General features: G+C 38.5%; 1 protein-coding gene across 1 annotated transcript in view; it reads left to right on the forward strand.

Annotated features, from left to right (window-relative positions):
• The window catches only part of RAD23B (RAD23 homolog B, nucleotide excision repair protein), a 48,405-nt gene extending 40,389 nt beyond the window's left edge, over nucleotides 1-8,016 (forward strand). The window contains exons 9-10 of the mRNA XM_030292744.2: nucleotides 516-686; nucleotides 5,521-8,016. Of these exons, the coding sequence (XP_030148604.1) occupies nucleotides 516-686; nucleotides 5,521-5,634 (285 nt within the window). The 3' untranslated portion in view covers nucleotides 5,635-8,016. The remainder of the gene's footprint in view (nucleotides 1-515; nucleotides 687-5,520) is intronic.
• The last annotated feature ends 4,313 nt before the right edge of the window (nucleotides 8,017-12,329 follow it).

Here is a 12,329-nt window from a genome sequence, read left to right on the forward strand (position 1 = left end):
CCAGGAGGGTGGAGGTTGGGTTAATTTAAGTTGGTCAAATAATAAGTTTGGAACCACTTTATTAAAGAATCTGAGAAGCTCTGTAGCAAAGAAACTGTTCATGAATCTTTTTTCCCAAACTTACTGTTAGTGAAGCACTGCGTCTTAGAAACACACCCATGGGCTTACGAATGCCCAAGTCATGAAGTATTTGGGCTTTATACAGCATTGTACTGCGTGCTAGTGTGGAAGATATGTGAGTTCTGTTTCTTTTTATAGACCCCCCCCAAGCAATTTTTTAAAATTGATTTGGGGGCCAGGAGACGTTTATGAAAGAGAATTTGAATTCTCTTAATTCCCTAATTTCTTTAATACAAGAAGTCACATCCTTCCAAGGATTACATAATCCAGAATCATTCTAAAATATGGCAGTTGTAAAGTTCTAGCTCTCTCTTTTACTTGTATTTAGAATTCTTGGTTTCCTGAAGATACTTCTATCATTGTCTTGTTTTTTTCTGTCCTTCATATCACCACAGCAAATTAGCCAACACCAGGAGCATTTTATTCAGATGTTAAATGAACCAGTCCAGGAAGCCGGCGGGCAAGGAGGAGGGGGCGGAGGTGGCAGTGGAGGGATTGCCGAAGCTGGAAGTGGTCACATGAACTACATTCAAGTGACACCTCAGGAAAAAGAAGCTATAGAAAGGGTGAGTCGAAGTAAAACTGAAAGTTGAGTTCCTCAGTCACACTAGCTGCATTTCACATGCTCGGTGGTCACGTGGAGCTAGTGGCCGCTGCATTGGATCGCACAGGTGTAGATTATTTCTGCCGCTAGAGGTTGTTCTATTGGACAGAGCCAGATAGAGCATTGTCCTAAGGATTGCAGCAAAGACTGTCTATTTTCGTCCCTGCTCTCATATCTTGTCCTTTGTGAAGCCAAGGGACTAGCACTGAATACTGCTTTAGCTTTCTAAAATCGTTATAAATATATTTAAAAATTAAACATTTCCTTTAGGTGTTAGCATTCATGAAGAAAATGATCTTAAAGTGTATGCTTAATGCAAGATTATCCATTTTTTTATATTCTAGATTTTACTTCACAACTGCCCTTAAAATGTACAATAGATATGTATATGAATTATGTATAAAAAAACATGTATATTAAACATCAGTGCCTGATACTGTTTTTCTGTTTCCATCCTTACTAGGTCATCCAGTTCATATTGAGGCACTGCAATAACTTAGTTTATGCGATACTATAAGTCATTCATTTTTCTCTGGGCTCCATGGTTAACATTTGTAAATAGGGACACAGTATTTGCCCTGCCTTATTTTACAAAGTGTTTTCAGATGGAAGTCTGATAAAGTGCATTTTAACTTAATACTTAGAAAAATCATCTGGGAGATAATTTGCCCGTATTTATGATAAAAACATATCAAGTGTTCAAGGTTTATAATTACATGTTTCTTAAAAGGTACTTTATATATATCATGCTAGTATTTTCCTCCCTCAAATAACATAAGTGAGTGAATGACACTTGCCTCAGTTGTTCTATAGCAAATTTTGTTTTGTTTTAATAGTTAGGGTTAGTTACCAATTCTTGATTTCTGTTTTGGAGAAGAAATTTTTTCTTGTGTTGCTTGTGCTTTTGGTGTCATACTAAGAGAAGTTGCCTAATCCAAGGTCAAAAGATTTACTCCTATCTTGTTTCTGAAGAGTTGTACAGCTCTTATTGTATTTAGGTCTGATTTATTTTGTGTTCCTTTTTGTTTATAGAGTGAGGTGTAGGAGTCTGGTTTCTTTTTTTTTTTCCTTTGGCATGTGGATATCCAGTTGCCTCTGCACCATTTACTAAAAATTCCACTCTCCTCCATTAAATTGTCTTGGCATCCTTGTTGAAAATCAACTGGCCATCATTGTGAGGGTTTACTGGGCTTTCATTTATGTTCCATTGATTTATGTGTTTCTTCTTATGCCAGTACCTCACGGTCTTGATTACTGTGACTTTTTGTAGTAAGTTTTGAAATCTCTGATTTTCTTCTTTCTCAAGATTGTTTTGGCTCTTTTGGATCCCTCGCATTCTGTATGAATTTTAGGATCAGCTCGTCTGATTTCTATAAGAAAAGTGAAAAAAAAAAAAACAAAACAGGCTGGGGGTTTGATACTGTTTTTTCTGCAGATCAGTTTGGAGAGTATTGCCATCTTAGCAATATTAAGTCTCACCAAGCCTTGAATGTGAGATGCCTTTCTGTTTATTAGATTTTCTATAATTTCAGAAATATTCTTTGGTCTTGAGTTTGTATTTCTTTTGTTAAATTTATTCCTGAGTATTTTTATTCTTTTTGCTGCTGTTTTTATAAATGGAATCGTTTTCTTGATTTCATTTTTGTATTGTTCATTGCTAGCTATATAGAAATACAGCTTAATTTTGTGTATTGATTTTATATCTTACAACCTTCCTGAACTCATTTATTGTGTTTCTTAAGATTCCTGTTTGCAGAATATCATTTGCACATAGGCGTAGTTTTACTTCTTTTCCAGTATGGATGCCCTTTATTTCTTTTTCTTTCTTACTGTGTGTGTGTGTGTGTGTATATGTGTGTATGCATGCGTGTGTCTGAATGCCCTATCTACAGACTCCTGTGTATTGTTGAATAGAGGTGGTGAGAGCCAACATCTTTGTCTTGTTCCTGATCTTAGCAACCTGATCTTAGGAGAAGGCAGTCATTCTTTCACCATTAAGTATGATGTTAGCTAAGGGTTTTATTAGATTCCTTTTCTATTGGGTTGAGTAAGTTCCTATTGAGAGTTTTTATCACAAAAGGATTTGTCAGATGGTTTTTATGTGTTTATCGAGATGATCATATGTAATTTTGTTTCTTTTCTATTAGTATGCTTTAATATATTGATTTTTGTATGTTGGACCAACCTTGCATTCTTAGGATAACTCCCACTGGTCATAGTGTATAATCTTTTTTATATTTTGGTCTGATAGTGTTTTGTTGAAGATTTCCGATAAGGGACATTGGTCTGTAGTTTGCTGTGTGTGTGATGATTTTGTCTGGTTGAGTGTCAGAGTAATACTGGCCTTAGAGAATGAGTTAGGAAGTATTCCCTTTTTCTGTTGGTTGGAAGAGTTAATGAACAATTGGCGTTAATTCATTTGGTGGTTGGTAGAATTTACCAGTAAAATTATCTGGGCCTTGCTTTTCTTTTTGGGTAATTTTGTAATTACTAATTTAATCTCTTTATTTGTTATAGGGCTATTCAGATTTTCTGTTTCTTGAGTCAGTTTTGGTGGTTTTTGTCTTTCTAGGAATTGTGTGTTTCATCAAGAGTTATCTAATTTGTTGGCATAGAATTGTTCACAGCATTTTCCTTTGGTAGTTTTATTTCTATAAAAAGTAGTAGTGTTCCCACATCCCTGATTTTTATAGTAATTTGAATCCTCAGATTTCTTGTTTTCCCTGTTAGTTTAGCTAAAACATTTGTCAGTGTTGTTAATCTGAAGAAAAAAAGAGCCAACTTCTGGTTTTATTGATTCTATTTTTCTAGTCTTTATTTGCTTTCTCTCTGATCTTCATTATTTTTCTCCTTCTGCTTGCTTTGGATTTAATTTTCTCTTCCTCTTTTCCAGTTTCTTAAGGTAGATCCTTAGGTTATCTATTTAAGATCTTTCTGAATATAGGTAGCTACAGCTATAAACTTCCCTCTAGGCACTGCTACAGCAGCATCCCGTAAGTTTTAGTGTGTTTGGTGTTGTTTTCATTCATTAGAGTATTTTCTAACTTTCTTTGTGGTTCCTTCTCTCATCTATTGGTGAAGGATTAGGTTAATTTCTACATATTTTGAACTTCCTAAATTTCTTTCTGTTACTGATTTCAGTATTCATGCTATTGTGGTCAGAGAATGTACTGTGAACAATTTTAATCTTCTGAAATTTTTTGAGGCTAGTTTTATGGCCTAACATGGTCTTCATGGAGGATGTTTGATATATACTTAAAAAGGACATGCAATCTTCTGTTGTTAAATATTCCATAAATGTCTGTTAGGTCTGTTTGGTTTATGATGATGTTCACATCTCTGTTTCCTTGTCAGTCTTCTGCCTTGCCTGGTTGTTGTGTCCAGCATTGAACATGATGATACCGACATTTCCAGCTATTCTTGAATCATTTCTCCCTACAGTTCTGTCAGTTTTGTTTCCTGTATCTTGGGGCTCTGTTATTACATGTATTTATAACCAAAGCCTTCCTATAGTTTATCATCCTATAATGTCTTTGTTTTTAGTAACAATTTTCTGTGTTAATGTATTTTGTCTGATATTAATAGAATCGCTCCAGCTCTCTTTTTGTAACTGTTTGCATGGTGTATATCTTTTTCCATCCTTTTACTTTCAGCATATTTGTGTCTTTGAATCTATAGTGTGTGTCTTGTAGAAGCACATAGTTGGATCGTGCCCTATCTACCTTTTACTTCAGCTAGCCCAGCTTTAATCTGGACAAGAACTAGGTAACAATTATTTTTGAGTTATTTCTTCTCCTTTCATGGATGAGTAGTTAATCGTGCTGAATTGAGACTTCTCTTTTTTTTTTTTTAATTTTTTTTAAACATTTATTCATTTTTGAGAGACAGAGCATGAGCGGGGGAGGGGCAGAGATAGAGGGAGACACAGAATCTGAAGCAGGCTCCAGGCTCCGAGCTGTCAGCACAGAGCCTGATGCAGGGCTCGAACCCACAAACCGTGAGATTGTGACCTGAGCCGAAGTTGGACGCTTAATTGACTGAGCCACCCAGGCGCCCCTTTCTTTTTTTTTTAAAGGTCATTTCTTGATATAGTCTAACACAAGGTGATTTAGACGGTTGAGGAGAGGGTTCATAAAAAATATTTGACAAATATATAGTCTCTAGTGAATTAGATAATTATTAAGTCACAAGTGATTTTTAATAGACTAGGAAAACAAAATTAAGTGGCTGGTGTCACCATTTAAAATGCTGTAAAATTTAAGCAGATGTAAACAGGACACGATATGTCTTGATCTCAAAATATATCATGTGATATTTGTTATATTGATCACCCATTTCTTTTAGTATGAAGTGTTTGATATGGCAAGGAGCTTGAGAGTGATAGTTGAAGTGATGATGAAGGACATGACCTTCTTTACAAATAATGAAGTAGTTAAACTCCTGTCCAGTTGCTTTCATCTATATCTTTACCTCTTACGTATTCAAAGCTGATTTACAAATTTCTGTAGGATCATTTATTTTTAAATAATCACAGCAACTAATTTTGAATATTAATGCCAATGAGTGTTAGCAGAGTATCTAATAGCTTTAACTAGGAAGAGGGAATTTTGTAGGTGGTTGAGCAAGGGTCTAGATTCCATCTAGCTGCTTGGGTTGAACGGTGAATCCACACTTAGATAGGTAGGCATTCATGTAACATTTTCAAGAGCTTTTTCGTGTCTTTCATGTTTTCGGGTCATGATCTGTCAGTACTGCTGTGCTGGAACCCACAGTGTGTTTTCTTTCTTTTCTTCCAGTTAAAGGCACTAGGATTTCCTGAAGGACTTGTCATACAAGCATATTTTGCTTGTGAGAAGAATGAGAACTTGGCTGCCAATTTTCTTCTACAGCAAAACTTTGATGAAGATTGAAAGGGACTTTTTTTTATCTCACACTTCACACCAGTGCATTACACTAACTTTGTTCACTGGATTGTCTGGGATGACTTGGGCTCATATCCACAATACTTGGTATAAGGTAGTAGATTGTTGGGGGTGGGGAGGGAGGGATCTAGGATACAGGGCAGGGATACATACAGTGCATGTCTGCTTCAAGTAGCAGATGCCGCAAATCCACACAGTGTGTAAAATATTATACAACCAAAAATCAGCTTTTGCAGGTCTTTATTTCTTCTATAAAACAGTAGGTAACTTTTCCTAGGTTTCACTCTTTTTAGTGTACTAGATCCAGAAATTTAGTGTAATGCCCTGCTTTGTATTTCTTTGACTTAACATTGGTTTCAGAAAGAATCTTTGCTACCTAGAATTTACAGTCTCTATTTCATGGCAACACTGGATAATGGCTTTGTGAAATTGAAAAAATTTTGGAGCAATTGTAAACAGAAATGCCAAATTATTGATGGTTTTTGTTGCTGCTTCAAATACGTATTGAATTAATGTGTAAGAAAGCCCATTCTTTCATGTTAAATACTTGGAGTTGGGGAGGGGAGAAGGGGAACCTTTTCTTAAAATGAAAATAATTACTGCTATTTTAAAATTTCTTGATCATCGAATGTGAGACCCTTCTAACATGATTTGAGAAGCTGAACAAGTATAGGCAGAGTTATTTTCCTGTTTACATTTTTTTTTTTTTTTGGTTTGTTTTGGGAAAAAATTGGTAGGTGTCTAATTACTGTTTACTTCATTGTTATATTGCAGTAAAAGTTTTAAAACCACCATTGCATGTTTGCTTTTGATGTATCCCTTTGTGAAATTAGCAGTTTGGGGCCAATGGAGAAATGCAGCATTCGTTTCCCTCTCTTCCCCTTCCCTCTGCAGAAATGTGTTTGTCAATAAGTCGTGAGTTCAAATTGCCGCCTTTTTTTTTAAAACCCACAAGATGCTGATTCAGTTCAAAATTAGCTAATGTTTCAAAGCTGGGTTTCTGATATTTATAAGTGTTTTTCCTTATTAGATAAGAATATATGACCATTAAAGTCATTAGGATTATATTACTTTCAAAAAAGAAGGTGGACAAAAGTATAAATCCAGCATCTCTTATTGTGTTGCAAAGACTGGCATAATCTTTTGGAAGGGTTGGGAGATGCAGCTGGAAAAGTACTTTGGAAAATATACAATCAAAAATATCTCATGGCATATTAAAAGAAAATCTTAATAGCAGTGTTGGCTTTTATTTGGATTTTTTTCAGCTCTGTTTTTTATTAGACTCTCCTTCATTGGCATATTATTGGATCATAAAGAGGGGGAAAATATCTCCTTGTTTAGTTTTTCAAATCTTTTCTTCTGAATATAAACAAGACTGTTTAAAGAAATAATTTTTTTCCCCTACCATCTGATACTGAGTAAAGAAAATGAATTTGCACAGATGTCTCCCTGCATAATCTCTTGCAATAATCCTTAGCAAGGTTTGGAGGTGACTTTGAAGCTTTTACGTCATGCACTCGTACCTGTCTCTTATGAAAATAAATGAAGCCATGACTTCTCCCCACAGTGTTATCATGTAGTTTAATCTTCATGCTTATACCTTAAATACAGCAGACCTTTGGACTTTGTATTGCCTGTATGTTTTATAATGGATCATGCAAAATGTCTCAGGAGAATAAAATGAGGATTTGTAAATATGTTCATCTTTCAAGGCAGAGCATTGAGTTGGGAAGAGGGTGGCATTTCTGGTCGGAGGATGGAATATTTTCATTTATTTTATGCCATTTTATCTGCTACCTAATTGCTCAGCATAGCGAAAACTGGAAAAAAGAAAAGCAAAAACAAACCAAAACCCCAGCAGCAGACTCTTCTTTTCTCTGGAAAGTGACAGCAGAAGTTGGTGGCACGGAGTTTTTGTCCTTGGACAACAAAACCACAAATAGTGGGATTAATAATTACAAGAAGACAGTTTCAGGCCAAGTTTTGACCATTCTTTACAGTACCTTGTTTTATCTGCTTAAAGAATTAGCCAAGATGCTGTGAAAGAAATAGGCTTTTTGTGACCTTTTGCTGTTACCTTTAATTTACAGTTCTGGTAAATCTTTTAATGTAAGTGGCTCTTTGACTTTGGAATTTTTTTGCATTTGAGGTATTCTGTCATCTATTTCTTGAAATATTTTTATTGTTTAGTTTCTCTATGGAAATGTGAGGAAGCTTAAGTTTATATTTGTTAAATCCTTATTGCCATCCTCTAGTCAAATATGTCTTTTGCATTGTTTAAAAATACTGAAGTGTTCCACCATATAAATTTTTCCTGTACCATGGCTAGGATTCTAGAGAATTAATTATAAAATATTTTCAATACATTCACCATTGCATTTCTCATTTTTTAAAATAATTTTGCCATATAGAATCTTAGATTGAAAGTTGACAATGCCCCTGTCACTGTTTTCTTCAGTAATTGGTGAACATGTAGGGGGGCCAGGTCCTAGTTTAATTTTCTTGGGTCTCCTCTGTTTTTCTCAACCAAAACATCAACACAAAGATGGGATACTTGGGGCGCCTGGGTGGCGCAGTCGGTTAAGCGTCCGACTTCAGCCAGGTCACGATCTCGCGGTCCGTGAGTTCGAGCCCCGCGTCAGGCTCTGGGCTGATGGCTCGGAGCCTGGAGCCTGTTTCCCATTCTGTGTCTCCCTCTCTCTCTGGCCCTCCCCCGTTCATGCTCTGTCTCTCTCTCTGTCCCAAAAATAAATAAAAAAAAATAAACGTTGAAAAAAAAAAAAGATGGGATACTTGATGTACCTTAAATCAAGCTTCATGATGGCTTTTAGAAATTTTAGTTAAATTCCCATTTTTCCCGGGCACCTGGGTGGTTCATTTGGTTAAGTGTCTAACTCTTGATTTCGGCTCAGGTCATGATCTCAGTTTGTGAGATCAAGCCTCACATTGAGCTCTGTGCTGACAGCATGGAGCCTGCTTGGGATATATTCATATTCATTCTCTGCCTCTCCCCGCCCCCCCCCCCACTCTTCCCCCTCTTTCTATCCCCCTTCCCCTCTCTCTACCCCTCCCCTGCCACACTCTTGCAAAAATGAATTTAAAAAATGAGTAAATTCCCGTTTTTCCCATGCTCTTGTCTTCTAGCAGCCAGCCTCAAACTGCTACAAAATATTCAACCAAAATTAAGCAATTTCAGGGAGTAAGTGCTTCCTGACCGAGTCCATTCTGGTGCGTTCCCTGGCTCTGAGGCTTGGCTACAACATGTCCTTTTAGTTGATCTCCCATGTCCATCTTGTTCCACTTTGTTCTTCTAAGCCAGGAGCTGGCAAACTGCAGTCCCATGAGGTAAGGTTTTCTTTTCTTTATTTCTTTTTTTTTTAAGGATTTTATGGTGTAAAAATTATTAAAATTTTAGTGTCTATAAATAGTTTTATTCAAATACAACCGTGCTCATTTGTTTACATATTGCCTATGTAATACATATTACATATGCCTACTTGTGCTACAGAGGTTTGCTGTTGAATACTTGAAACTGAGACTAAGGCCTGCAAAGCCTAAATAATTACCATCTGGCCCTTTACAGCGGAAGTTGGCCACCACTGTTCTGTGTGACTAGCCCATCATACATTAAAGTATATGATGCTTCCCATTGCTTTGACATTCTTGGCTTCTTGACTTTGGGTCTTACCTTTGGTTTGGGTTGCCTGTGACTGTCACAGGTCCTTTCCAGAGTAGTAGTATCAAGCATCGTGTGCCTTACGTGCTAGCCTAGCCTGTATGTGGTGTCTTCGGGTACTACTCTGAAATTACTCTCTGCTGTTGCTGCGCTATTCCTTGCTCTCACGGTCAAATAATGAAATTTAGCACACAGTCTGAAGCTGAACCTGGCATAGCGATGAATTCACCAGAACAAAGAAGTGCGATGCATGCATCTGGGAATCCTTAGGCCCTAGGATCAGACAACTGGAGGAAGCACCTGACCACAGCTGGAAGAAGAGAGTACGTGGAACCCCCAGATGGGGGAGTGTAGCCATTGGACCTAGTTGGGTGGCAAACTAGTTTCCAGAACAGAGTGCAGGGAGTTTGGGAATGGAGGGGCGGGGTGGGGAGGAGGGCAGGCAGTGACAAGGAGGGAGAGTGAAGGTCTAAGCTTGCTAGGAGAAAGATCCAGCACTGCAGCAGTGATGAGGGCACCACAGGGACAATGGTGCTGACAAGTTGGTTGTAAAAGGTTTTTTCTCTATTGTGATACTTGATTGCGAAAGCAGTGGTCCCTCGGGTAGAGCTTTCACTGAGAGGAGGCTGGGACGACTATTGAGTGAACTACCATGACAACATTTGAATAGTAAAGGATCCTTCACCAGGTAGAGCGTGCATGATTTGTCTTCCAAGAGTACAGATTAGAAAACAGCCATCCCAGACTCACAACTCCTGTCTCTGACACTCAGCTTGCCGTTCTTCATGATGTACGCCCTCATCTTTTCCCAGCTGGTTAGGCATGAGTTATTGATGTTAAGAGGTTGTAATCCTCCTCAGACAGTGAAATGGTCTTCAGAGCACCTGGGGCAGCTGTTCTCGATGCTGGCCTCGTCTCAAGCAGACTCCTCTCTTTCCCCCCAGTATTTTGGGCAGCTATTACATTTGCTGTGCCAAGAACATTGGGAGGCTTTGTCCTACACTTGTGCTGGCTCTCTAGATGGGCCTTCCACATGGAAGCCTGTGTCTCCTGCAGCTGGTTACTGCCTATGGAATTGACAGCTTCTTTTTTTTTTTTTTTTTTTTTTTAACGTTTTATTTATTTTTGAGACAGAAAGAGACAGAGCATGAACGGGGGAGGGGCAGAGAGAGGGGGAGACACAGAATGGAAGCAGGCTCCAGGCTCTGAGCCATCAGCCCAGAGCCTGACGCGGGGCTCGAACTCACGGACCGCGAGATCGTGACCTGGCTGAAGTCGGACGCTTAACCGACTGCGCCACCCAGGCGCCCCTGGAATTGACAGCTTCTATAACAAAGTCCAAAGCTGTCTCAAAACTCATAAAAATCCAGCGGTGAGTTTTAGTCTGGGTTTTATTTGCCTGCAATCACGGATTAGAAGAATACTTGATAAATTACTCAAAAGTGATTGGTTAGAAACTAGATGAGAATGAATGGGGTTGGTGCAGGTATGCCTTGGAACAGCTCGAGGATGAGTTATTTTCAAGTAATTCTGTGTACTTTGAGGTGATTTTTGAAACTTTAGTATTTCAGTCCTTTAGGGTTTTTTTTTTTTTTTTTTTTTTGGCAGGGCTGGAGTTTCAAATTTCTTTTTGGTCAGTTAGGCCTGGTTTGACAGCAGTTTGTCTAATTTTTATTTTGTCTCCAGTTCTAAGGAAATTAAAAGTTTAATAGTTTCACTAATTAAGTTATTTGATTGTAAATTTTTTTTTTTTTTTTTAAGAGAGAGCCAGGGAGAGAGGGAGAGAGAATCTTAAGCAGGCTCCATGGTCAGTGCAGAACCCGACGAAGGGCTTGATCCCACAACCTCAGGATCATGACCTGAGCCAAAATCAAGAGTCAGATGCTCAACCTACTACGCCACCCAAGCACCCGTAAGATATTTTCATATCTTTAACTTTGGTGTTATAATTTTTATACCGTGTTTACATTTTTTGCAAAGAGCATTAACAACTTTTCACCTCTAAACAATTGCAGACTTACAGAAAAGTTACAGGGACAGTACACAGCACTCCCCTTTACCAGCACCATCCCACCCCAAACCCATTTCCGTTGTGCAGTTGTCCCAGTTAATGTCCTCGTAGCAAAGGGACCTGATTGATACAGGGTAGCACACCATGCTTATAGTTTGCTTCAGTCCATATTCCTCAGTTCGTCCCTAGTCTTTATGACCTTAATTAACAGTTTTTTGTTTTAAGATTACAGGACCGTTGCCTTTTTTTTTTTTTTTAATGTTTATTTCTGAGACAGAGACAGAGCATGAGTGGGGGAGGGGCAGAGAGAGAAAGGAAGACACAGAGCCCAAAGCGGGCTCCAGGCTCCAAGCTGTCAGCACAGAGCCCAACGCAGGGCTCGAACTCACAAACTGTGAGATCATGACCTGGGGTGAAGTCGGACGCTCAACCAACTGAGCCACCCAGGCGCCCCGAGGACCGTTGCCTTCTAGAATGACCCTCAATTTATGTTTGGTGTTTCCTCATGACTAGACTCCAGTTAAGGTGGTTTTGGAAGAAACACAGAAGTGCCACTGTGCTCTTTTTCACTGCATCCCATGAGGGGGGCCAGGGCGTCAGTTTGGCCCACTGCTGGTTCACTCTGATTGTCCAAGGCAGATGGTAACTGCCAGGCTTCTCCACTGAACAGTTACTCGTTGTCCCTTTGCATTTAGTAAATGTTTTGTGATAAGATATTTTGAGACAGAATATCCTATTTCTCATGAAACCTTGGCCCATTAGTTTTAGTATCCACTGGTGTTTCTTGCCTGAGTTCGTAGCACTAAGGTAGTTGCCAAGTGGTGATTTTCTTTTTTTTTATTATTATTTTTTTTTATTTTTTTTTTCAACGTTTTTATTTATTTTTGGGACAGAGAGAGACACAGCATGAACGGGGGAGGGGCAGAGAGAGAGGGAGACACAGAATCGGAAACAGGCTCCAGGCTCTGAGCCATCAGCCCAGAGCCTGACGCGGGG

The sequence above is a fragment of the Lynx canadensis genome, chromosome D4, assembly GCF_007474595.2.
Source record: "Lynx canadensis isolate LIC74 chromosome D4, mLynCan4.pri.v2, whole genome shotgun sequence".
NCBI classification, from domain to species: Eukaryota; Metazoa; Chordata; class Mammalia; order Carnivora; family Felidae; genus Lynx; species Lynx canadensis.